Below are 24,404 nucleotides of genomic sequence, written 5' to 3' on the forward strand. Positions count from 1 at the left end.
TTCTCTCTGTCGGGAATTCTGTGGCTCCACAAGCAACCTTTCACCAGGCCCCACATGAAGGAAGTCTGTCCCACTTGAGCATGGTGGGCATGGCTCTGGCAGGCCTTGCCCTTCTCCCCCATCCCCTCCGCCTTGCTAAAAACCATTAGATGACATTCCTAAAGCTAGCCCCCAAGGTCTATTCCGTTAACTGGCCACTTCTTCCTCCTGAGGCTGACTACCAAGGTCCAGCTATCAAAGAATTAAAGTCCATCAATCCAAAGCCCCCTTTGGCTCGCCTAATTAACATGCCCAATTAAAACTAAACTCCTCATCCTAAGACGGGGTTTCCCCCTTTACCTTTATAAACTGCCATTTTCCTGTGTGCCCTGTCTGTTTCCTCTCTATCCAGAGGAAGCCCTTTGTCCATTCAGGGACAGATATTCCTTCCCCCTCTCCCCTGTTCCCCTCCCCTTCTCCCTCATCCTCTACCTCCTGTCTTTGTCTCTGATTCCTGCCCTCTGTCTCTCTGGGCAAATAAATCTCTTCTGTGCTGAGAACTTGGTCTTGGGGGTCCTGAGCTGATACTTTTCCTTTCACCTCAGGATGTTTTTGGTTTGGTTCTCTCTCCCTTTAACTTCACAACCCACATGACGCTCAGGGAAAGTCCCAGTTGTTTCTCTATCCTGCTGGAAGGGGCTGGAACTTATAAAAAGCACTCTGTCCGTTACAGGGTTACAAAAAGTGGGAGTGGAAGGTCATCTTAGAACTGTCAGGCCCACGCCTTCTCTGGCACAGGTTGAGACAGGACGGAGGGTGAGACACACAGATTGACGAGTGTCTGGATCTTCTCCACTCACCTCTGCCTCCTCCAGGTTCTCTGCCCTCTCCCATTCCTCTGCATTTAGGGGCAAACATCTTTGCTCTTTCTTCTCGCATTTCTTTCTCTCTATGTCTATTTACCTGAGTGGAAGCATTTTCATTTAAACCAGAGAATCAGTTCCTTTCATCTTTGCTGTGGACAGTTTCCAACAGTTGTTCTCAGTCTTGGGAGAACATCAACATTACCCAGAGAGCTTTCTAAATATAAATTAAATGAGATTATCTGGAGTGCGAGCCCAGGAACAGAAATGATGCAAAGCCCCTCATTCGGTCCTCTCAGGGCACTGGGAATCAGTGCTTCAGAAACATGACAAAGGAACAGGAAATTGAGAACAAACACATCAGTGAATAGCACCAAATGCAGAAAGCCAGGCACAGACAGGTTAAGAAACTTACATTAGGCTGTACAGATGGCATTTTTCAGAGCGGGAATCTAACGGCACCCCAAAGCTCTGGTTCTCTATCTATTTATTAGTTGGGATTCTGGGTCAGAACAACAATATTTTGCCTGTCCTTTCCAATCTTTCATCTCATTTCTCTTCCCCACCCACATCCCATGGACACTCTCGGCACTGTGCATTATCAGTGGCCTAGAGATGCTTCAGGCCAGTTCCCCTTCTTTTTGGACACTGACACCATCCGCTTTATCATTGCCTCTTCAGAATGACCCCCTCAGAGTGGTGCATTGACTCAGACTCACAGCTGGGTGTTGTGCTCCATGTGTAGCAGCTCAAAAAAGATGAGGAACATGAGGGGTGAGGTGACCGTTTGCTGAAGATGTCAAGAGGCCGAGGAACTCCGTAAGAGGAAAAGAAGGAAAGATTTGAACTATCAGCCTCTTACGTGTTGACTTGAGTCATATTCTCTCAGCTAAGCCACAGGTTGGTGGTGGTATGGTTTGAAGGTAAAACGGTTTCCAGAAGTTCATGTGTTAGAACGCTGTCTCCAGCTGGTACTGCCAACTTGCAAGACCATGGAATCTTTGAGTGGAGGGGCTTAGACTGGAGGAAGGGAGTAAGAACGGCAGGCCTTGTGAGTTATAGCCAAGCCACACCTGATAGACTTGCTCTCCTCCCTCTCCCCCGCCCCCCTGGCCTGCTGAAACACAAGCAAACAGCCTCACCCTTCTCCTGGTACAGCCATATACACACCCCCTGTCTCTGCCATCGTGGGACATGTCCCCTCACACCTTATGACAGGACAAAGCTCTTCTTCTTTAAATTGCTTCTTGTCTGGTATCTGGTCGCAGTGACGATAATGGTAACAAATACAGGGATAACACAACTTACGTGGATAATTTGTCATGCTTCAAGACTCAGCTGAGGTAAAACAAATTTCCTCCCAAGGGTCTGATTAGTGAGGTCTTCAGCAGTGAACTCAGGCATACTGGGCTAGCCCTGCATGGCCCTCAGCACCTCACACTGCTTCATGAAGGATCTGTTTATCTTTCCTTCTCAATAGATCATGAACCCTTTGAAAAGGACGGGAAGAATCATGTCCTTCATTTGTTGCCTTGGAATCTGGCCAAATCCCTGGCACACAGAATGAATGCCAAGTCTTATGATCATATTAAAAAAAAAAAATGACCAAAATGTCGAAGGGCCAGTAGCTTAAAGTTTTAGCAATCAGAATGAGTCAGAGTTCGGATGACGGTAGATGACTTAAGCGGAAGAGTCAGGAACTACTTTTAGCTCATTTCAACAGCTGGGAGTCAACTATATATAACCCGATGTTTAATTTCTAGGATTAAGAAGGACCAGAACAACTGAGTAGATTCTAAAAGTGATTTAATCACCCAGTTGCCACTTTATACCTGTCTGGTCATTTTCACTAACAGTCCTTAGGGTAAATGTCATGAAAATGATTACATACCTGTGAGATCTTCAACACAAAACTGAGAAAAACAAAACAAACTCTGACATGTTTGTGTACATGCCAAGTTTTTTTTTTCATGGAAAAGTCTATGATTCCATTCATATTTATTAGGCTGGAACTTTGACAGTAACTTGGGTGTGGATAAAATATGGCTTACTGATTGCTTATTCGCTATCTTTTTGGACTTGTAAATCTGCTTGAGGCTCTTTGGCAGGAATTATGGGAGATTTACTACAATAACCATCTTCAACCTCACCAGATTTCCTCATCACTTTATTAAAGAAAGAGACTAACACTCTCTCACACAAACTATTCAAGACCAAGCATCAGAAAATGCTAGATTTTATTTCACGGAAGTTGGTGAGATCCTGAGAAGGGGGAAGGATTCCTGGTACTAGACTGGTAGAGGTGAGGTGTGAGCTGTAAGTCATACTCTCTGTTGGCTTTCCAATCAATCCCATCCTCAGACAAGCCTCGGCACAGGACTGAAGTTTTAGTCTTCGCTGAAAAGGACCAACCCAGCGGCACAGCCTACAAGGTTCTGGATAACAAGGCATATGTCTTGTTAACGTGTCTTAGGTCTGTGTTTCTACGTTTTTCCTCACTTCAGATTTACTTCTAACACCGAACTCCGTTATCCGGGCACGCCTTTTTTGTCATTTGGAGTCAGAAACAAAAGTCTCAAAGTACTATAGTCCCCCCTGTCAGGAAGCCAGACAGGACTGCTCAACCTTATGATTTCAGCTCATTTTGTTGCTTCTGTTCCTTACTTTCCCGGGAGGCTGGATCCACGCACATCACTCGCATGCTGTTGAGGTTCCCTAAGAGCAATAGGGTGTGCTGAACTTTACAGCGGAAGTATACACATTACATAACCTTAATAAACTGCCTTTTGGTCCGAGTTATAGAGCTGTGTGCTCAATGTTAAATGAACCAACAACATTTTAAGGAAGGTTTCTTCAACAGGCATATAAAACAACGTTATGTAATGGTCAGTTGACAAAAATATGGCACTGGGGCTCCCAGGAACCTAACACTACTATCTCCAACGGGACCAATGGCTCAGTAACGTCCCCCTACACTCCCTACCTTCCTCTGGCCAAGGCATTTGCCCCTTGTATTGCCCGTCCCTGGGCCAAGTTGGTTGTTGATCAGGACATGCATGGGTGCAGCCGGAGGGGAAGCCTCCCGCCGGTTGCGGCGAGCGGCCGGCAGGTGGCGCCCGACCTGTGGTTCTCGGCAGCGCTCCGTGGACCAGGTGGACTGGAAGGGGCGGAGGTAACCAGCGGCGGCCAGCGGTGGCTGCTCGCCCGCAGTCCCCCGCCCCTTCCACGCAGTGCTCGCGACACGCGCGCCGGGAGAGGGCACGGGAGCGGCGGGGCTTCGCTGTCTTCCGAGCTCGGGCACCGCTGCCATCTGCTCTACGAGGCGTCCGCGCGTCCCCCCCACCGCGGCTCTCAGCTCCACGTCGGCCACCATGGAGGCGCAGGCACAAGGTGGGTGGTCGCCTGTCCCCTCCCCCGAGGTCTGGTCCTGAGAGACACAGAGAAGACTCTCTTCCTGCACTAGCTAACTTTACTCCTGGACCGACAAGGACAGCCTACGCCTACGGAACTCCGAGCCTACGCGCGCCTTCGGGATCACGCTTGCATCCCTAGGCTAACTCGGAATTTGCTGCGGGGCTGGGGACCAGGGAAGGGGCTGGGGACCCAGAAACCGAGTAGCCCTCCTGCAGAGATTGTGTCCCTCTCTGCACTACCCCTTCCCGCAGTCAGTCGTCCCCACTTCCTCACCATGGAGGGTGCCCAGAGGACCTGTTGTGCAGGCTCCGGATCTTTGCGCTCGTCTCCCCGGGGGAGCGGGTTCCTCGGGACTCCCGCCGTGGGCTCGCGTCCTTCGGTTCACAAGTGCGGGCGGGGGTGACGCGGACGCGCGGTAAGGTGGTGGCTCGGTGGAGACTCTGTGCCCCTGCAGGACAAGGGCTGAGGCAGGAGGATTGGCCTTCAAAGGCGAGAAAGCTTCACAAGCCCCCCTGACCTCCAGATTGATAACCGTATCCTGGATTTCCGCGGTCAGCAATAGGTCTGTACCGCCCCAGCCGCACCTCGCCAGGCTTAATTAAGGGCTGGCCTCCTGCTCTGTGTGCTCCCGATGTCCGCTAGAGGAGTCCAGAGAACTCTAGAGGATCGTTTAAGAATAAGAGTAAATGATCAGATGTCGCCAGATGTGTGGAGCGAGGGACAGGGAGGAAGGAAGCACCCAGGAGTCCACTTTGGAAGCATCACGCAGAGGGAATGGGTTGCATTAACGCCATCAGGACCACCTTACTTCACACTAAGGAATTCTGTGGTGTCTTTTAAATACATCAAAGCCTTAAAAAAAAAGTAAGGGGGTTCATGACCTCATGCTCTTGTGTTCCAGAGGCAAGAGCGTCTCTGAGGGCAGTTTGGCAGGGTTTAGGTCTGGAGTCATTGAAATGGTTTGCTGCCAGGATCACAGTAGACTGAACAGCATGAACCATACTCCTCAGTGGTTCCATCAGCCAAGGTCCTGCCAAGGAACTGCAGCTTCCAGTACCCCGTCCTCCATTATCTTAATAGCGAAGAAGAGTGCACCTTAAGGTGGAAGGAGTTGTTTAATAGCTGTTAAGGAGGCTAGTCCAGGACACCGTAGGGAAATTGTAAGGCCCACTTAAGAGAGTCTTGTAATGGCGAAGTTTGGGCTCAAATAAATGCAAATGCGAATGTGTGGCCAGTGGGATATATGGGGTCAGTGGGTGCAGAATTACTCAGGGAAGCATCAGCAAGGAGTGAGAGGGATTCTGTCAAAGTGCTTCTGGACTAACAAGATTCTTCCTTGAGGCAGGCCACATGATCAGTCATGAGGCTGGGTGGGAGAGCGTCTGTGGAAGAGGAGGGAACTGCCCAGGTACTGAAGATGGTCTGGTGTTGAGGCTAAACTGACAGAACAGAGTTCTTTGAGGAAATTTGCACAAAACAAAAGCTTGCAGATGGGCCTTACAGAAGGTTCCTGCTGACTTCCGGCAAGCGGAGAGTCTTGGTTGTTGGTCAAATGCAAAAGCAGAGGTCCCTGTGGATGCCTTTGCGTCTGAACTGAGGCAGACACTGACATCATTGGAGCTTTCCAACCTGACTTTCCGATTAGAATGCATTTATCTATGCTTAAGTATTGATGGAAATTGGGTCCAGAGCCCTCCTAAAGACACCCAGATCTGTGCTGGAGAGATGGCTCGGTGGTTAAGGGCCTGTACTGCTCTTGCAGAGGACCTGTTTGGTCCTATATCTACACCTACATCAGTGGCTCACAACTGCCTATAACTCCAGCTCCAGAGGAATCAGATGCCCTCTTCTGGTCTCCGTGGATAATACACACACACACACACACACACACACACACACACACACACACACACACAATTTAAAACATATATCAAAAGCCAAGGACACTCAAATCTGTTGTATATCTGCATAAGACCTCTTATACATCTCCTGTATACTTTCAATTGTCTCCATATCATTCATCAAACTGATTCAACCAAATGTCATGAAAATAACTATCATATATGTACATATATATCATATATATACCCACAATAGCGAAAAGACTGTACATATTCAAATAGTTTTTTCAAGTATTATTTATCTGTACTTGACTGCATCCAACTTTGAAGAACCCATGGATATGGGGCCAAGTAGACTTGGGCTGATCCCATATCTGTCACTTTGGAATTCTTGGGGCCTAAGCATGAGTCTATTTGAAAGCTATCCAAGCAATTCTATTATTCAATAAGGTAGGGAAAGAATTATATTAATTAAAAAGCACCTCCAAAAATTCTGAAGACATCTGAAACTGTAGACTAAGAACTACTGATGGTTGCCGGGCGGTGGTGGCGCATGCCTTTAATCCCAGCACTCGAGAGGCAGAGCCAGGCAGATCTCTGTGAGTTCGAGGGCAGCCTGGGCTACCAAGTGAGGTCCAGGAAAAGGCGCAAAGTTACACAGAGAAACCCTGTCTCGAAAAACCAAAAAAAAAAAAAAGAACTACTGATGGTACTAGCTTGCTTTATCTGTGAGCAAATATTTCAGTGCTTTCTTTTTCCAAACACAGTATGGGGAAGAAGAAAACCAGAATGGATTTCACCTTCATGCAACTTACATTAGAGGATGCGATAGATATTAGTCTAGCACTTACTTCACAAATTAAAATGTAAAATCACCACATATTAACGACAGCAAAGTGGACCACAATGAGAACATAGACTTTAGACCTCGTTGTCAATAGTCAAGATAGTTTAGGCTGTTTATTTTGTCTCTGTCTTGGTTCTCAATGTTTACTGTGTATTGACTCACACCAGGTACACAGCACCTCAGGAGGTGGGGAGAGTCGTCATGCCCGTTTTGCAGAGGAGATGAGACAGAAGCTAGAATCTTTGTGTATGGATCAACAGGGGAGGAGTGAAAAACTTAGCGTTGTGAGTGCTCATCCCATTCAAACCCTGGACTTCTAAAGGAAAGATAAAACCTAAGTCTTAACTGCCTCTTTAGCTGCCCCATGGCACTCTCCCCTCTGCCCTCATGGCTAGATGGAACTAGATTCTAAAATAACCCTGTGATTTCCGAGGTATAAGTCTCTGCCTGTGGTTTGTTTTTGGAATTTTCTGGACTGGAGATGATTTCTCTTTCTTCCCCTTTTCTCTTTCTGCCTCTAAATCTAAAGGGAAGCAAATATGTATGAGATCAGCCCGGCCTGCAGTGACTAGAGCCCCTTCTTGCACACAGGTGCTATGGGTGTGGGTGGTCCGTGTAGCTCAGAAACGCATAGGCAGGTCTTTGGAAGTCTCCTTTTGGAGTGAAATTCTCCAAAACGCACTCATTGGCTTTGTGAAAGAGTAAACTACTTCCCACAAGACAAGGAGATGCACTAAGGAATTGACAGGATGGGAGTGGGGTGGGGGGGTGGGGAGGTGGGTTTCTTATGAATGAGTGAGTGGTAGGGGCTGGCTAGCAGAGTGAAGTCAGAAGCCCATAGGAGCACAGCGCTGCTTGCTGCTTTTCACTGGCCCTGGAGCAGTTTGCCTTCATAGAATGGATACGCAGTCTCTGACATAGCATGGTTCCGGGGCAGGCGTTTCACCTTTAGGGTGGTGTGCGAGAGATGGGTATTTAGTACTGTCTCCAAGTTTGAATTTTGATCTCAGACTTGTGATTCAGAACAGCATTTATTATGGTTTGGATATGAATTATCTCCCTGCAGTCTTGTGTGTTGAAGGCTTGATTTCTCTATGGTGTTTGCAACCATTGGGAGGTGGTTCAGTCATGAAGACTGGAGCCTAATCAATGTGCTACTCTGTTGATGGGTTCGTAATTCAATGGCAGGACTGGGGGTTAGTGGGAAGTTGGACCGGGATAAGGAAATGGATTCCTAAGACTTTTCCGTTGAATGGAATCCTGCTCTGCTTCCTGCTTGCAATGAGGCTAGCAGCTGTGTTCCACAGGTGTGCTAACTGTGTTCCACAGGTGTGCTAAACGTGTTCCACAGGTGTGCTAACGGTGTTCCACAGGTGTGCTAACTGTGTTCCATAGATGTTCTAACTGTGTTCCACAGGTGTGCTAACTGTGTTCCACAGGTGTTCTAACTGTGTTCCATAGATGTTCTAACTGTGTTCCATAGGTGTTCTAAGTGTGTTCCACAGGTGTTCTAACTGTGTTCCATAGGTGTCCTAACTGTGTTCCATAGGTGTTCTGTGTTCCATAGGATTCTAACTGTGTTCCATAGGTGTTCTGAATTCCATAGATGTTCTAACTGTGTTCCATAGGTGTTCTGTGTTCCATAGGTGTTCTCACTATGTTCCATAGGTGTTCTGTGTTCCATAGATGTTCTAAGTGTGTTCCATAGGTGTTCTGTGTTCCATAGATGTTCTTACTGTGTTCCATAGGTGTTCTAACTGTGTTCCACAGGTGTTCTAACTGTGTTCCACAGGTGTTCTGTGTTCCATAGGTGTGCTAACTGTGTTCCATAGGTGTTCTGTGTTCCATAGGTGTTCTAAGTGTGTTCCATAGGTTTTCTAACTGTGTTCCATAGATGTTCTTACTGTGTTCCATAGGTGTTCTGTATTCCACAGATGTTCTAACTGTGTTCCACAGGTGTTTAACTGTGTTCCATAGGTGTTCTGTGTTCCATAGATGTGCTGTGTTCCATAGATGTTCTAAGTGTGTTCCATAGGTGTTCTGTGTTCCATAGATGTTCTGTGTTCCATAGATGTTCTGTGTTCCATAGGTGTGCTAACTGTGTTCCATAGGTGTTCTGTGTTCCATAGGTGTTCTAAGTGTGTTCCATAGGTTTTCTAACTGTGTTCCATAGATGTTCTAACTGTGTTCCATAGGTGTTCTAACTGTGTTCCATAGGTGTTCTAACTGTGTTCCATAGGTGTTCTAACTTTGTTCCATAGGTGTTCTAACTATGTTCCATAGGTGTTCTGTGTTCCATAGGTGTGCTAACTGTGTTCCACAGATGTTCTAACTGTGTTCCATAGGTGTTCTAACTGTGTTCCATAGGTGTGCTGTGTTCCATAGGTGTGCTGTGTTCCACAGGTGTTCTAAGTGTGTTCCACAGGTTTTCTAACTGTGTTCCATAGATGTTCTGTGTTCCATAGGTGTTCTAACTGTGTTCCATAGGTGTTCTGTGTTCCATAGGTGTTCTAAGTGTGTTCCATAGGTGTTCTGTGTTCCATAGATGTTCTGTGTTCCATAGGTATTCTAACTGTTCCATAGGTGTTCTGTGTTCCATAGGTGTTCTAACTGTGTTCCATAGGTGTTCTAACTGTGTTCCATAAGTGTTCTAACTGTGTTCCATAGGTGTGCTAACTGTGTTCCATAGGTGTTCTGTGTTCCATAGGTGTTCTAAGTGTGTTCCATAGGTGTTCTAAGTGTGTTCCATAGGTGTTCTAAGTGTGTTCCATAGATGTTCTGTGTTCCATAGGTGTTCTAACTGTGTTCCATAGGTGTTCTAACTGTGTTCCACAGGTGTTTTAAGTGTGTTCCACAGGTGTTTTAAGTGTGTTCCACAGGTGTTTAACTGTGTTCCATAGGTGTTTAACTGTGTTCCATAGGTGTGCTAACTGTGTTCCATAGGTGTGCTAACTGTGTTCCATAGATGTTCTAACTGTGTTCCATAGGTGTTTAACTGTGTTCCATAGATGTTCTGTGTTCCATAGATGTGCTAACTGTGTTCCATAGGTGTTCTAAGTGTGTTCCATAGGTGTTTTAAGTGTGTTCCATAGATGTTCTAACTGTGTTCCATAGGTGTTCTGTGTTCCATAGGTGTTCTAACTGTGTTCCATAGGTGTTCTGTGTTCCATAGGTGTTCTAACTGTGTTCCATAGGTGTTCTAACTGTGTTCCATAGGTGTTTTAAGTGTGTTCCATAGATGTTCTGTGTTCCATAGGTGTTCTGTGTTCCACAGGTGTTCCAACTGTGTTCCATAGGTGTGCTAACTGTGTTCCATAGGTGTTCTAAGTGTGTTCCATAGGTGTTCTGTGTTTCATAGGTGTTCTAACTGTGTTCCATAGGTGTTCTGTGTTCCATAAGTGTTCTGTGTTCCACAGGTGTTCTAAGTGTGTTCCATAGGTGTTCTGTGTTCCATAGGTATTCTAAGTGTGTTCCATAGGTGTTCTAAGTGTGTTCCATAGGTGTTCTAACTGTGTTCCTTAGATGTTCTGTGTTCCATAGGTGTTCTAAGTGTGTTCCATAGGTGTTCTAACTGTGTTCCATAGATGTTCTAAGTGTGTTCCATAGGTATTCTAAGTGTGTTCCATAGGTGTTCTGTGTTTCATAGATGTTCTAACTGTGTTCCATACGTGTTCTGTGTTCCATAGGTGTTCTAACTGCCACGACATTCTGCCCTATTACAACCCAATAGCACTAGAGCAAGCTGGCCATGGATGAAAGTGGCTGAAACTGTGAACCTAAGTAATTTTTTTTCAAGCCACAAGTGGCTTCCTCAAAGTATTTTGTCACAGCAGAGTGCTACCTGGACCAGCTACAATTTCTAGTCAACCACTTGACATGGGAAATAGCTGACACTCTACAGTGAGCATGTTTTGCTCAGCTATGATGTTAATAGTTGAAATGGCTTCAAATTCTTCTTATCATATGGCATTTTCAGTTTATGATGTTTGTATTGGGGCATAACTCCATGGTTATGAGAAACACCTGGAGAAAGGGAATTTGGATAGGAATGTATTATGCTCCTGAAACATGCAGCAGCCCCTTCAAATGAATGTTCCTGATGTCTTTCAACTGTATCTTAGCATTTTATCTCTGCTTCTGAAGTCACAGAGCCTCCCCCATTCTGACTATGGTGAATCTCTGCCTGCCTGTGATAAAAACATGTGATTGTGTTAAGGGCTCACCTGTCTAAATCTGGCTAAATTAAACAATTCAAGAGCCTCACGTTAACCACAACTATAATGATAACTTTTTCATATGAATTAATATTCAAAGGTTCTAGAGTTTAGGATCTGGGGCCATTGTTCAGCCGATTGCAGTAAGTCCCCTTTCTAATCAAACACTTAACTTGGGAGAATTCCTAAAAGCCTATAAATGACATGAAGTTAATAAACGCTGAGTTCTTCCTACCTGTTTGCAAATCCTATTAAAATGGCCGCGTCATATTGACTTATATTATAGTTTCCTCAAGACACTTGTTTCAGAAAGACCTTACAACAACAGCTTATATGAATATACAAATAAAACACAAGTTAATATGAGTTAATAAATATAATTAGATATACAAATAAAACACAAGTCAATATATAAATGAATGAAAGGAGATAAGGAAGGATATGAACAGAACATGAGGCCAGGAACGATGACTTGTGAAATGTACTCAATTGTGCAGTTTTTACTGTACGGAAAGTAAACTCTTTTTTTTATAATTCCTTTACTTTACATGTGTGTGAACGCATATGCCATGCATACATAGGGCGGTCAGAGGACAATTTTCATGCCTTCTACCATGGGGTTCCCAGGGATTGGACTCCGGTCATCAGGCTTGGTGACAAGCATCTTTCCTTATCTGCTAGCCATCTAGCTATCTCCCCGAGAATGAGGACTCGCTTCATAAACAAAATAAGCCATTTTGTTACAAAATAATATTCTTCCTTCAAATAACAACAGACTCCTATATGATTAAGTTTACATTCGGAGAAAATTTACATTTTATTCAAAAAATTTATTTCATTTCAGGCAATATAATCATAAGCTTAGAACAATGGATTTTAACTGCTAAAATTTTGTAAAAAATTAATGCATTTATTTATTTATTTATTTATTTATTTATTTATTTATTTATTTAACAGGGGGGTGGTGCACATATGTCACAGTATTTTTGTGGAGGTCAGGAGACAATCGGTGGGAAATGGTCCCCCTGCCATGTGGATTCTGGGGAGCAAACTCAGTTCATCAGGTGTCTTAGTTAGGGTTTCTCTTGCTGTAATAAAACACCATGACTCAAAAGCAACTTGGGGAGGAAAGGATTTATTTGGCTTACACTTCAGTAGTTCTGTTCATCCCTGAAGGAAGTCAGGACAGGAACTCAAACAAGGCAGGACCTCAGAGGCAGGAGCTGATGCAGGGATCATGGAGGGGGGCTGCGTACTGGCTTGCTTTCTCTGGCTTGCTCAGCCCACCTTCTTATAGAACCCAGGGATGGCACCATTCATCATGGGCTGGGCCCTCCCCCATTGATCACTAATTGAGAAAATGCCTTACAGCTGGATCTCATGGAGGCATTTCCTCAACTGAGGCTCCTTCCTCTGATGACTTTAGCTTGTGTCAAGTTGACACACAAAACCAGCCAGTACATCAGGCTTGGTGGCAAGTGCCTTCACCTGCTAAACCATCTCATGTGTATATTCGATCATATTATATATTCCTGTTGCAATTCAAACAGATCTCAAATCAGAACATAATAATATTGATGTGGTACTCAGTTTGAGCTCATCTTGAATTGCTCTCTCAACACTATATAACAACTAATAAACATTTCAGAAAATATTGATTTTACATATTCCAGCAAAAACGTATTGATGGTTATGGTAATGACAAATATTTGACAAGCACTTGGTTCCAGTAGACATTGGGCATCTACAGTTAAGACCCTGGAATCAGGGAACCCTGTCTCAACTTTAACTCTGTCAAACTTACCTTAAAATTCAACTGATTCCGGTGAGGTACTGGTTTCCCTGGGCCTCGGCTTCTTCATTATGTGGACTGAAGGTAATAACTCTAATGTGCTAGGATCACAGTGAAGCTTCAGTGAGTTAATTTATTCAAGGTACTTGAAATGGTGCCCTGTATAGGGTAAGCCCTTCAGGAATGTTTGTGGTTGCCTCTCTCAGCCCATGCGAAGACCTGCACATGCATTGTTTTATTGAAATGTGTAGTGACACCATAAGGTGGGTGTCTTTAGTTTTAACTCCTTTGCAGATAGGAAAGTTGAAGTGACAAAGACAAACTTCGATTCCTGTTCTGCTGAATCGGAAATACCTACTTCCTCAGGGTACTCCACTGTCTCTCAGTGTGGACTCCACCACACCCCAAAGGGTGAGGTAAGGAGAGGTGGCAGAATCCATCACTATGAGTCAGTTCACAGAGCTGAAAGATGGCTTATTTCCACCCCAACCGGATTGTTAGAGAGCTAATTAGAACTAATCCACACCAAAGTTGATGATAATATTTCAGACATGTTATGCCCAGTTCCACACTGTGCACATTGAAAACTATATCAGACTTACAAGGGAGGTAATACTGCTTTCATTGTCTGGGTAAGGATACAGAATTGCAGGATGGTTACCCAACTTTCCTCATGTCTGGAAACTTAGAAATGTTGGAGTATGCGATGTAGGTGAGGAAATTTCACAGTGTCCTCCTCCTGGATGAAGAGCTACAGGAAATCAATGGCTGCTGAGAAAGTGAGAATGAGTTTTCTCCAGAGATGAGCTTCCAGATAGGGTATACACACACACACACACAAACACACACACACACACACACACACACACACGTATACATACATGTATCGTATCTGTGTGTGTGTATGTGTGTGTGTGTATATATATATATATATATATATATATATATATATATATATGTATAATTAAAGAAGAGAAGATCAAAAATTTGAGAGGGTGTGAAGGGCAGACATGGAAGGAGTTGGAAGTGGGGAGGGGGGGTAGAAATGATTTACATGTATGAAATTCTCAAAATATTTAAAGATTTAACTTAAAAAAGGTGTCAGAGCCTGGATTTGAAATCAGTTTGACTCCATACCTGAGGTGTTAGTTACTTTCTCTACCAGCCCCTCATGCTGCTGTGCATAGCAATCAGTGCGCCAAACTGCCAACGATGAACTCACTTTGTATTCTGTACACTCAGAGCAGCTTTTGAAGGGCAGAAGTTAATTGCACTATTGATTCTGTACGTGGCTAGGATCGAGGTCATGGAATACGGCAGGTTGGGGGCTGGGGTTAGGAGCTTACTGTAGTCAGTCCAACTGACCACAGCATCTGCATTATTATGTTCTGATTGTGGTTAGAATCAGTTAGCTGGGTTTGCTTACATGAGGAAGAATTCTGAACATGGGCTTCATAGAAGCAGTATAGAGATTTATCACTCGATCAAGGAATAGTCAGTTTAAGTAGTTTAAATGTTCAATTTGTTTGCCCATATCTATTGATAATAGTATTTTTTGGACTTTATGGGGGGTGTGTGTGTGTGTTGTATGTGTGTGTATGTGTATGAATGAGTGTATGCACATGTGTGTGTGTGGCCCAGCAGTTTTTCTCTGTCACTCACCACTGTATTTTCAAAGCTAGGGGCTCTCACTAATCCAGTGCTCAGCATTTAGGCTAGACTGGCTGTCCACCAAGCCCATGGATCTGCTGCCTTCATCACTGGGGTTACAGATGGCTGACATTCCACCCAGGTGCTAAGGAACTAATTCTAGGTCTCTATAATTGAATAGCAGGCACTTTACCCACAGAGCCATCCCCAGATCCTCTCTATCAGTACTTTAAAAAGAAACTAAAAGTTGTGGGATCTTTGTGTTTGTTTCTGAAAAATGGGATCTGTGTTCTTACCACACTAACTAAAGAGGACTAATTGTAAAAACTATACCCTTCAAGATTTTGTTTTGCCTTGTGAAAGTTATAACTGTTTGGATGAAAAACATTTTATTAATTTAATTCTCTCCCATGCATATTAGCAAAAACTTACTCTAAGAGAGTACCTAATGAAACTGTGAGGATAAAATAACAAAAACAAAAACAGAAGATTTGCCACTTATGCTACTGGCAATGTTTTGTGACCATGGTCTAAAGCCTTTGGGGATTGAATTCACAGGGGTCACCTAACACCATCCTGCATATCAGATGTTTACATTATGATTCATGACAGTAGCAAAATTCCAGTTATGAAGTAGCAATGAAAGTAATTTTAGGGTTGGGGGAGTCACCACAACATGAGGAACTGTATTAATGGGTCACAGCATTAGGAAGGCTGAGAACCACTAGTCTAAAGTGTCAAGTGAAGAAAGAGGTGTCTGCCTCAGTCATCCACTTGGCTTGCTCTCAATGTAAGCAGATGGTCACCATTACTGCTGTCCTGGAATTCTCCCAATGACTCTTGGAGGCCACTTATTAAGCTTACTGCATTATCATGCAATTAAGAACACATGAAAGATGACTGTAAAATGTAGATTTTCAAACACATCATACCATGCTGCATTCCATCAAGTGTCTACAAAAATAAAATATAATTCATTTTAAAATATATGCATTGAATTAAGAATTATGATTGGTATACTGGGAGAGGCAAAAAACATTTTGATGTATTTGAATAAAACTCAGACTAAAAGGAAGTTTTCTATCCTTAAATAATGATACATTTTAAAGAGTTTCTCTCAGTGTGTATTGTGTATAACTGTTGTGCTTTGATATATAAGATGGGAAATTCCCAGAGTAAAACCACAAATCCACAATACCCTTGCTCATCAACAAATTGCTTCTTTTAGCAAAGGACAAAACTGGTACTTTACTGTAACCAGAAAATGCAGCATACTGAAAATGTGTGTCTGTTAGACCTTGTCTCCAAAGTTGCCTGTGGTTATTTATATCCTAGAGAAAAACTGCATTTTCTCTGACATTGATTTAAAATGTGGGATCCTCTTCAGCTCCTGCGAAATTGCAAAATAGGGTTTTCTTCTTTCAGCTGGAAATTTCTTTTGTGGATTGTTAGCAAGAGCATCCTGTCAGGGGGATCTAGAATGCAGAATCTATTCATTTGAAAGAAAAGGGAGATTTGGGATGAGGGGACTGGGAGGGAGCCCTGTAGATATCTCTATTTTCAAGTCTGGATGTTGGATGTTGGGTATTTGTGTTTTTTCCATTAGTGTCTTCTCTACTCATGAATGAAATGAGAACAGCAATGATGATTGAGAGGGAAAAAAAAAGCACTGTGTATATTTCCCAGCATTTCAATTTCTGAAATAGATGCATTTCTACATAATGACATCAGAGAAAGATAATTTCCCTTACTTCACAGGGCAGGCTAGGAGAAAAATACAGTTCTTGTCCCTTGTCATTCCTCTTTAGCTGCGGAAGGGTTCCAGGAGGTTCTAGGAGATGCATGTTACCTGCACAGCTTGTTTCAAACAACTGGAGAGATTCAAGGGTTAGAGGGAATTAGCTTCATGGTGTTTTGAATTCACTTGTTTAGAGGGAATTAGCTTCATGGTGTTTTGAATTCACTTGTTTATAAAGTCACTGATTTCCTTCCTCAAGAGATCTGGGCAAAAATATTCATTTTATCAAGGACTGCCATTTTTATATCTTGCTGTCCAAAATCTCACAGTTAGATGTAAATAGAGATTTTGATGACTTTTTCTAGTAGGAGAAACAGTAAAAACCCATTCATATCTGGCTTAATCCCGTGTTTTGTGTACTCACCATTAAATCTACTTGATTGCAGCAACCAAGGAATTGATAACATGAAAATAAACAACCGTATCATAGATGTCTGACTTCAGGTAGACTCAGAGCTCAGTGTCCCTGTTCTGTTGACTCTGGACTGTCATAGCAGTGTGTCGCCCTCCTCTCTCAGATAAACTCTGAAGCCCAGGACCAAACATGTCTTATCTTCTCGGAGAGGGTTCTGTGTCCTCCTTTACAGAGCTCTGTTCTAGCTCTGATCTCAGAATCTATCTGTTCCTTTTGTCCAGAACACAAGGTTAAAGAAATTAAATATTCCCTAATGCTGTCATGTAAGTTATGAATTTGGTTTCTACTTGATTAAAAAAAAAAAAGAATTAGTGCCCCCTTTCTATTTCTCCTCTATTTCTCTCTCTCAACACCAAATCCACATGTTACATCTCAGCCATAGTACAGTTGACTATTATCACTTCACCTCTTTGATTTTCAGCATCCTAGACTCCCCTCTCCTCCTTCCTCGCCTTCTCCCCTCCTCTCTCCTTCACAGACCTTCTCTTCTCCTTTGCCATACCCTAGGACTCAAGCCTTGGCTTGCACTTCCCTTATGCCTACACTCATTCTCTTGGCCATCTCTTCACGGCATATGGTTCAGTCCAAGTGTTAACTACTTGAGAGTTTATTTTTCCATCCAGGATCTTGCCTTTGCATTTCAAATGTCCACTTGCTGTGTCTGCATCCTCACTGAAATGTAACGTGTAGTTTTCCAGTGTGGAGCACCAACTCTGTTTTCAAAGCATACTTAAACATCAGCAGCTTTCTCCCCGCCCCCCCACCCCCACCCCCAGGGTGAAAGCTGAAAGATCAGAGAAGCAGAGCAGCAGCCACTAGAAACTTTTTACCTCTACCTCAGACTGAATGGGGGCGAGATCCTGTCTCCACCCACCTTATATTCCTGTCTCCACCTCCCTAGTGCTGGGATCAAAGGTGTGTGCTACCTCCACCCTGCTGTTTCTCTTTTAGACTGGTTTGATCTTTCATAGCCCAGGGTGGCTTTGAACTCCGGATCTTCATGCTTCCTCCTCCCAAGCTGCCTCTGCTTATACTGTGTAGCGTGAATCTTAAAAGGTCTTATTAATAAAATCAAACCTGGAGCCAGGTATTGGGGTGAACACTGGAAGATCAGAGAAGCAGAACAAGCCACAGCTAACCTCACCTGGCCAGTTCCTCAGCTGATCCTGTTTCCTCAGACTGGAAGCCTCTGAGTCCTCATCCAGAATGGATCTCAGCTGAACTGCTGCTCAAAAGCCTAAAAGCTTAACCAACTCTAGTTCCTGGTCCTCATGCCTTATATACCTTTCTGCTTCCTGCCATCACTTCCTGGCATTAAAGGCTTTTGTTACCATGCCTGGTTGTTTCCAGTGTGGCTTTGAACTCACAGAGATCCAGGCAGATCTCTGCCTCTGGAATACTAGGATTAAAGGCGTGTGTGCCACCATTTTCTGGCCTCTATAACTAGCGGCTGTTCTGTTCTCTGACCCCAGATAAGTTTATTAGGGTGCACAATATTTTGGGGAACATAATACCACCATAATACTGCTCTGGGCCAGACCAGTATGTCTCTCTCCTGTCCTCCCAGAACTTCTTAGCTCTAGGTCTCACTGCTTATTCTCAGGCTTCTCTTTGGTCTTGAAGTCTTAACAGAAATGATCAGATTGATGCACTTACTCTTTTCTCCCTTTGCTTCCTCTTCAGAACCCTCCTTATTCCTCCAACACTCTTCCTCAGATGTCCTTCTTGATTATTTTCTTCCTTCTTTGATCCTTCTCCAAATGCTACTCTCAGCCTGACCCGCAGACCTGGCAACCAGACCATGTCGTTGGGAGGCAGCTCTCCATTGGTGTCTCAGGCATGTGCACAGCTCATCTTCTGAGCATTTATGGCTCATTGCTGCCCCCCCCACCCCCACCCCCGCTGGACAGGTTTTCAAGGACAGAAACCACATTCCTTAAGGGCAGTGTATTTGCTGTTAGCAGACGTGGAACATATTTGCAGCTCCTATATAAATCATGGCTTCCTAGTTCCATGTTACTTTCCTGCAACTCACGTCACCATAGAAACAGACAGACCTGGCCTTCATCAGTTGGTTACATCAGCCTCTGGAATCAGGGCTCAGGGAACCAGTACAGTGGTGCTGTTGTGACAATTGCTATTGCTAGGTATCGTCGTCAACTGTCCTTTGCCTTCAGGCAGCCAAGAACTGGTGTTGCCTTTGTCAGCATCCGTGAAGCTAGACTGATCATTTTTCAATTTGCAAGTTGAGTAAAATCTGGTCTTTGTTTTTGTTTTTATTTTCTCTTTTGACTCTTTACTCTTTGAGTGCCTGCCACTTAGCTCCCAACTAAATCACAAAGAGTCTTATTCCTTCTTATGAATGCCCGGCCTTAGCTTGGCTTGTTTTTGTTTGTTTGTTTGTTTTTTGTTTTTTGTTTTTGCCAGCTTTCCTTAACTTATCAATCTTTTGCCTCTGGGCTTTTACCTTTCTGTATTTCTGTATACCTTTCTTTACTTCTTACTCTGTGGCTGGCTGTGTAGCTGGGTGCCTGGCCCTTTGCATCCTCCTTTCCTCCTTTTCTTGTTCCTTGATCTTTTCTTCCCAAATTTCTCCTCTTATTTATTCTCTCTGCTTGCCACCCCCATCTATCCTTTCTCTTGCCTTGCTATTGGCTGTTCAACTCTGTTTGTTTGTTTGTTTGTTTGTTTGTTTTTCAAGACAGGGTTTCTCCATGTAGTTTTGGTGCCTGTCCTGGATCTCACTCTGTAGACCAGGCTGACCTCAAACTCACAGAGATCCGCCTGGCTCTGCCTCCCAAGTGCTGGGATTAAAGGTGTGCACCACCACCGCCTGGCGGCCGTTCCACTCTTTATTAGATCAACCAGGTGTTTTAGACAGGCAAAGTAACACAGCTTCACAGAGTTAAACAAATACAACACAAATGAATGCAACATATCTTGGCATCGTTAAACAAATATTCCACAGCATAAACAAGTGTAACACATCTTTAACTAATATTCTACAATAATGTGCTTCTGGGTGAGCCTTTGTTTAAAGTGAGAACTTCATTTGTTGACCTTGAGCCTCTGTTCCCTTTTCTAGACCATGCCCTGGGTTCCCAAGAGTCCAGAGTTTCCTGGTTAACAGCTCTGCTGTGTTGCTAGATTTCTATGAGCTTCCTATAGGCAGAGCCTGCTGCTGAAGGGCACATTCATAGGTTTGAGAGGAGATGAAGAGCTGGCTGGTTTGGGGGTGTTAGAAGGAGTAGACTGAACATACAATTTAGGAACTAGTTCTCAAAGCGTATTCCCTTGGTCAGTGTCATGGGCTTCACCAGAAAACTTGTTAGAAATGCAAACTTGATGGTCCTACTTTAGGCCAACTAAGTCAGAAACTCTGCATATGGGCCACTGATGCAAATAACAGTCTGGAACGCTAGTGATATTTTGTTTGTGATCTAACAAATAAAGCTTGCCTGAAGATCAGAGTGCTACATGACACTAGTCCACTAGTCCACATTGCATGTGCATAGAGCTCCAGCCAGTGCCTGTTGTAAACTGACATTTCCTGTCCTGACTGCCTGGTCCTAAATAACTGACTCAGAGGCTGAATATGAATTATAATGCTCAGCCAATAGCTCAGGCTTGTTACTAGCTAACTCTTACACTTGAATTAACCCATATTTCTATCTATGCTTTGCCACATGGCTCATGGCCTCTTACCTCATTTTTCACGTGTCCTGCTTGATTGGTGGCTGGCTGGTGTTTCTCTCAACTCCCCTGATTCTGCCCTTCTCCTTCCCATCATCTTTAGTTTGGTCACCCTGTCTATACTTCCTGCCTGGCTACTGGCCAATTAGCGTTTTATTAAACCAATCTGAGTGACAAATCTTTACAGTGTACAAGAGGCTTATTCCACAGCAGCTTGTAGTAGACAGAATCTTGCTGAGTCCTAGTGACTTCTGACTTGAGTTTTATCCACACACATCCCATCCTGTAGAGCACAGACAAGACTACAGCTTCCTTCCAACCAATAAAACAAACGTGACAGCCATGCTGAGATGCAGCTCCCCTGTTTACCTTACTTAGTAAGGGTCCAGCTTTGCATACTGGAGATCCTCCTGTGAGCAGATAAGCAAGCAGCTATACTGTAGAAATTTACCTGCCAAGGAACTGTGGGGTAGCTTGTGGAAACTGTCAGCTTTTCTAGGATTTAACTAAGAAAGCAAAAACCTGTGTCCTTTGGGTCAGGGAAAATGAATCTGCTAATAGCCTGTGTGAGCCTTGGAGATCGTCTCCTGCCAATTGAGCTGCTAGGTGTTCATGCATCCCTGACACTTAGTTATTGCCTTGTGAGACCTTAAACAGAGGACCCGGCTAAGCTGTCCCCCAATTTCTGACCTACAGTAACAGAAGACAATGAGTATGTGTTGCTGCAAGCAGAAGCAGCCATCAATAATGGGGTGCCAAAGTCCATGTGGAGAGAGGACAGGCTGTGAATTTCCTTTGGGAGCCAGCCTTGGGTTCTGGAAGTGTGATTGACAGCTGTGTCCTGATACATCTAGATACGATCACACCTTGTTTCCTCTGTATACACGCACACTTAACTGCTCTTTGCAGTGGCCCTCCATTTAATATGCTCTATATTTTAAATTTATTTTGTTCATTTTTTTTTTCTCCTCACACCACCCACAGGTAAGTTCTGCAGGGCCAAGCCAGATTAACTTGGTGGCTGCTGTCTAGTCTCTAGCTGTCTGGTCTCTAGTTCGACCATCTCATAGGAGTCTGAGCAGTATTTGTAGATTTCCATTTGGAAGTCTGCCGGTTCCTAGTAAAAGCTCCAGGAAAATCAACAGGGTCTTACTACCATCTTTACTCAGTATCAGCCAATTGCATGAATGGTAAAATAAATTTGGGGGAAATAATTTAAACAAAGTAGTTAAGGAAATGGAAAAATTGGATTGCATCCTCTGGCTTCTTCCCATTTAAAAAAAAAAAAAAGACTCTCAGTTTGCTGTTCTTGTGAGGTGAGGGTTCATCTGCCAAAAGTTTTATTGCATGCCCCACTTCATCTCTCTGGGTCAGCTTCTTAAGTGCATGGCTGTCTGGCTGCCCTGTATGTCTGTGTGAGAGCATACTCACAGAAGAACTCCAAGAGGAAGAGAGTGTCCAGTTTCTCTGTTAATCTGTGCTCAGTTTTCCTTTCTCTCTTCTTTTAAAGACAAGACTGTCCTTAGTCATTTTTTTAGAGTGGTAGGGACCACTGCCAAGAGGAGAGACGGTAAATAAACTCCTGGCCCTTAAACTGATACCTGTTAAAAAGTCTGATGTATGTGTCCTGCTGCCCACATCCTTATTTTCCCTCAACAGCTTTGTTTGGGAACACCAGATTAGGTCTCAGGCCAACAAGTTTGCTGTCTATCTTAATGGACCCCTTACAATTAGGCCAAGCTACAACTAGTGAGATTTGAGATGCTTATGAGTAGTGAAAACAAGGGGGTACTGTTACCAAGGAAAAACCCTCACAGCATAAAATGCCCTTGGAAGGGCCTAGAATCAACTCAGGCATGAGATGATCTTCCAGAGCAGAATCAGAGCCCTTCCTAACTCTTCTGTCTGTCTGTCTGTCTCTGTCTCTCTTTCTCTCTTTGCCTGTCTCTGTCTCTGTCTCCCTCCTGTCCTAACAAACAAACACCAAACAAGCATAAATAAAACAAAATATGCCTGAAACAACAAAAACAGCCTATCAAACGCCAAGGTCCTCTTGCTCTACTTGGTTTTAGTGAACTTACAAATCACCGACTTTGTAGGGGTCCCACACCGAAAACTACACCATTAGTTTTCTGTAGCTTCACCCTAGATAACACACCTGACCCAAGGGTTATGGTAACAGCTGCCTTGACTGTTTCTGTAGAAACTTGAAGACCGCTTTTGCTAAACACGTTGGAGTCTGTCGAACCTAAGAGGTGACTGAAAAGCTTGTCATTTCTTTCTGTATGTTGACATCCTTGTTGCTGTTTTAACCCTTCGGTCAGAGTCTACTTAGCTTTTCATACAGACTTTTTTTTTTTTTTAAATCAAAGACTTTAATATCAGACCTGAACATTGAACCTGAGTGAAAAAAGCCAAAAACAACAAAGCAACAGCAAAACCACAAAAACTTCCTGTAGTGGGTAGCTGTTCCAGCTTTGACCCCCATTGAGGTTTCCAGTAACTGTCACGTCTATGAGGCAGGGCCAAGACAGGAGCGCTTAAGACCTGAGATCCAGATGTGCCAGCTCTCTCGGTTCCTGGATCCTGGACGCTGGAGGTAGACCGAGCAGAGTTCTCCAGAGAACACCCCTGGACTGCACTTCACCTCTCCCGGACCCTGTAACCTATCCCTTTACTTGTACGTTACCCCACAAAATAAACCTGCCTTTTCACTACGTGGAGTTGCCTTAATACTTCCACCAATAACTTCCCGGATACAGGAGGTAGATATTTTCTTTTTTAATTAAAAAAATTTTTTTATTCATTTTACATACCAACCACAGATCTCCCACTAACCTCTAGCCTCCCCCCACCCCTGACTGTTCCTTCCATCCCCTCCTCCAAAAGGGTAAGGGCTTCCATGGGGAGTCAGCAAAGCCTGGTACAATCAGTCGAGGCAGGACCAAGCTCTTCCCCATGCATCAAGGCTGAGCAAGGCATTCCACCATAGGCACTGGGCTCCAGAAAGCCGGGTCATTCACCAGGGATAGATCCTGATCACACTGCCGGGGGGCCCCCTCAAACAGACCAAGCTCCACAGACCAGTCTATTCCGGTCCCATGCAGTTTCCACTGCTGTTGGTCTATAGTTCGTGAGTTCCCACGAGCTTGGTTCAGTTTTCTCTGTAGATTTCCCCATCATGACCTTGACACCCCCCCCCCCACCTGCTTATACAGTTCCTCTTCCTTCTTTTTGACTGGACTCCCAGAGTTCAGCCTGGTGCTTGGCTGTGAATCTCTGCATCTGCTTCCATCAGTTACTGGATGAAGGCTCTATGATGACAGTTAGGGTATTCACCAATCTAATTACCAGGGTAGGCCAGTTTAGAAACCCTCTCCACTATTGCTAGTAGTATTCTAGGCTGGGCTCATCCTCGTGGATTTCTGGAGATTTTCTGTAGCACCAGGTTTCTCCCTCACCCCATAATGGCTCCCTCTCTATCAAGATATCTCTTTCGTTGCTCTCCCACTCTGTCCCTCTCCCAGTTTGACCATCCTGTTCCCTCATGTTCTCATCCCCCATCCTCTCCCCTCTACTGCCCCCCCCCCCATTTACTCATGGAGATCTCATCTATATCCCCTTCCCAAGGCGATCGATCCATGTGCCCCTCTCAGGGTTCACGCAGACTTTTCATGCCAGTCATTTGCAAATGTTTTATTCAAGTCTTTAATTCAGGTTAGCTAATTACTTGTTGGAGCTGGCATCTGTTCCTCCTACACAACCTGTGTTTTCTTGGCAACTTAAGCATCTGTAACCTTATCTAAGTCCGGACCCAACCGTGAAGCCAAGACATTTGGGCAAAATGATGAAGGACCCAGCAGTTTCTGGGTTAAGTCATCTTCCTGCTAGCCTGCAA

General features: G+C 44.1%; 1 protein-coding gene across 2 annotated transcripts in view; it reads left to right on the top strand.

The window, feature by feature from the left end:
- The first annotated feature begins 4,076 nt into the window (after window positions 1–4,076).
- Tpd52l1 (TPD52 like 1) overlaps window positions 4,077–24,404 on the top strand; it is a 113,292-nt gene continuing 92,964 nt past the window's right edge. The window contains exon 1 of one of the 2 annotated variants that reach the window (XM_059272597.1): window positions 4,077–4,232. In XM_059272597.1, the coding sequence (XP_059128580.1) occupies window positions 4,214–4,232 (19 nt within the window). In that variant the 5' untranslated portion in view covers window positions 4,077–4,213. The remainder of the gene's footprint in view (window positions 4,233–24,404) is intronic. The other variant, XM_059272598.1, reaches the window with a different exon arrangement.

The sequence above is a fragment of the Peromyscus eremicus genome, chromosome 8b, assembly GCF_949786415.1.
Source record: "Peromyscus eremicus chromosome 8b, PerEre_H2_v1, whole genome shotgun sequence".
NCBI lineage: Eukaryota > Metazoa > Chordata > Mammalia > Rodentia > Cricetidae > Peromyscus > Peromyscus eremicus.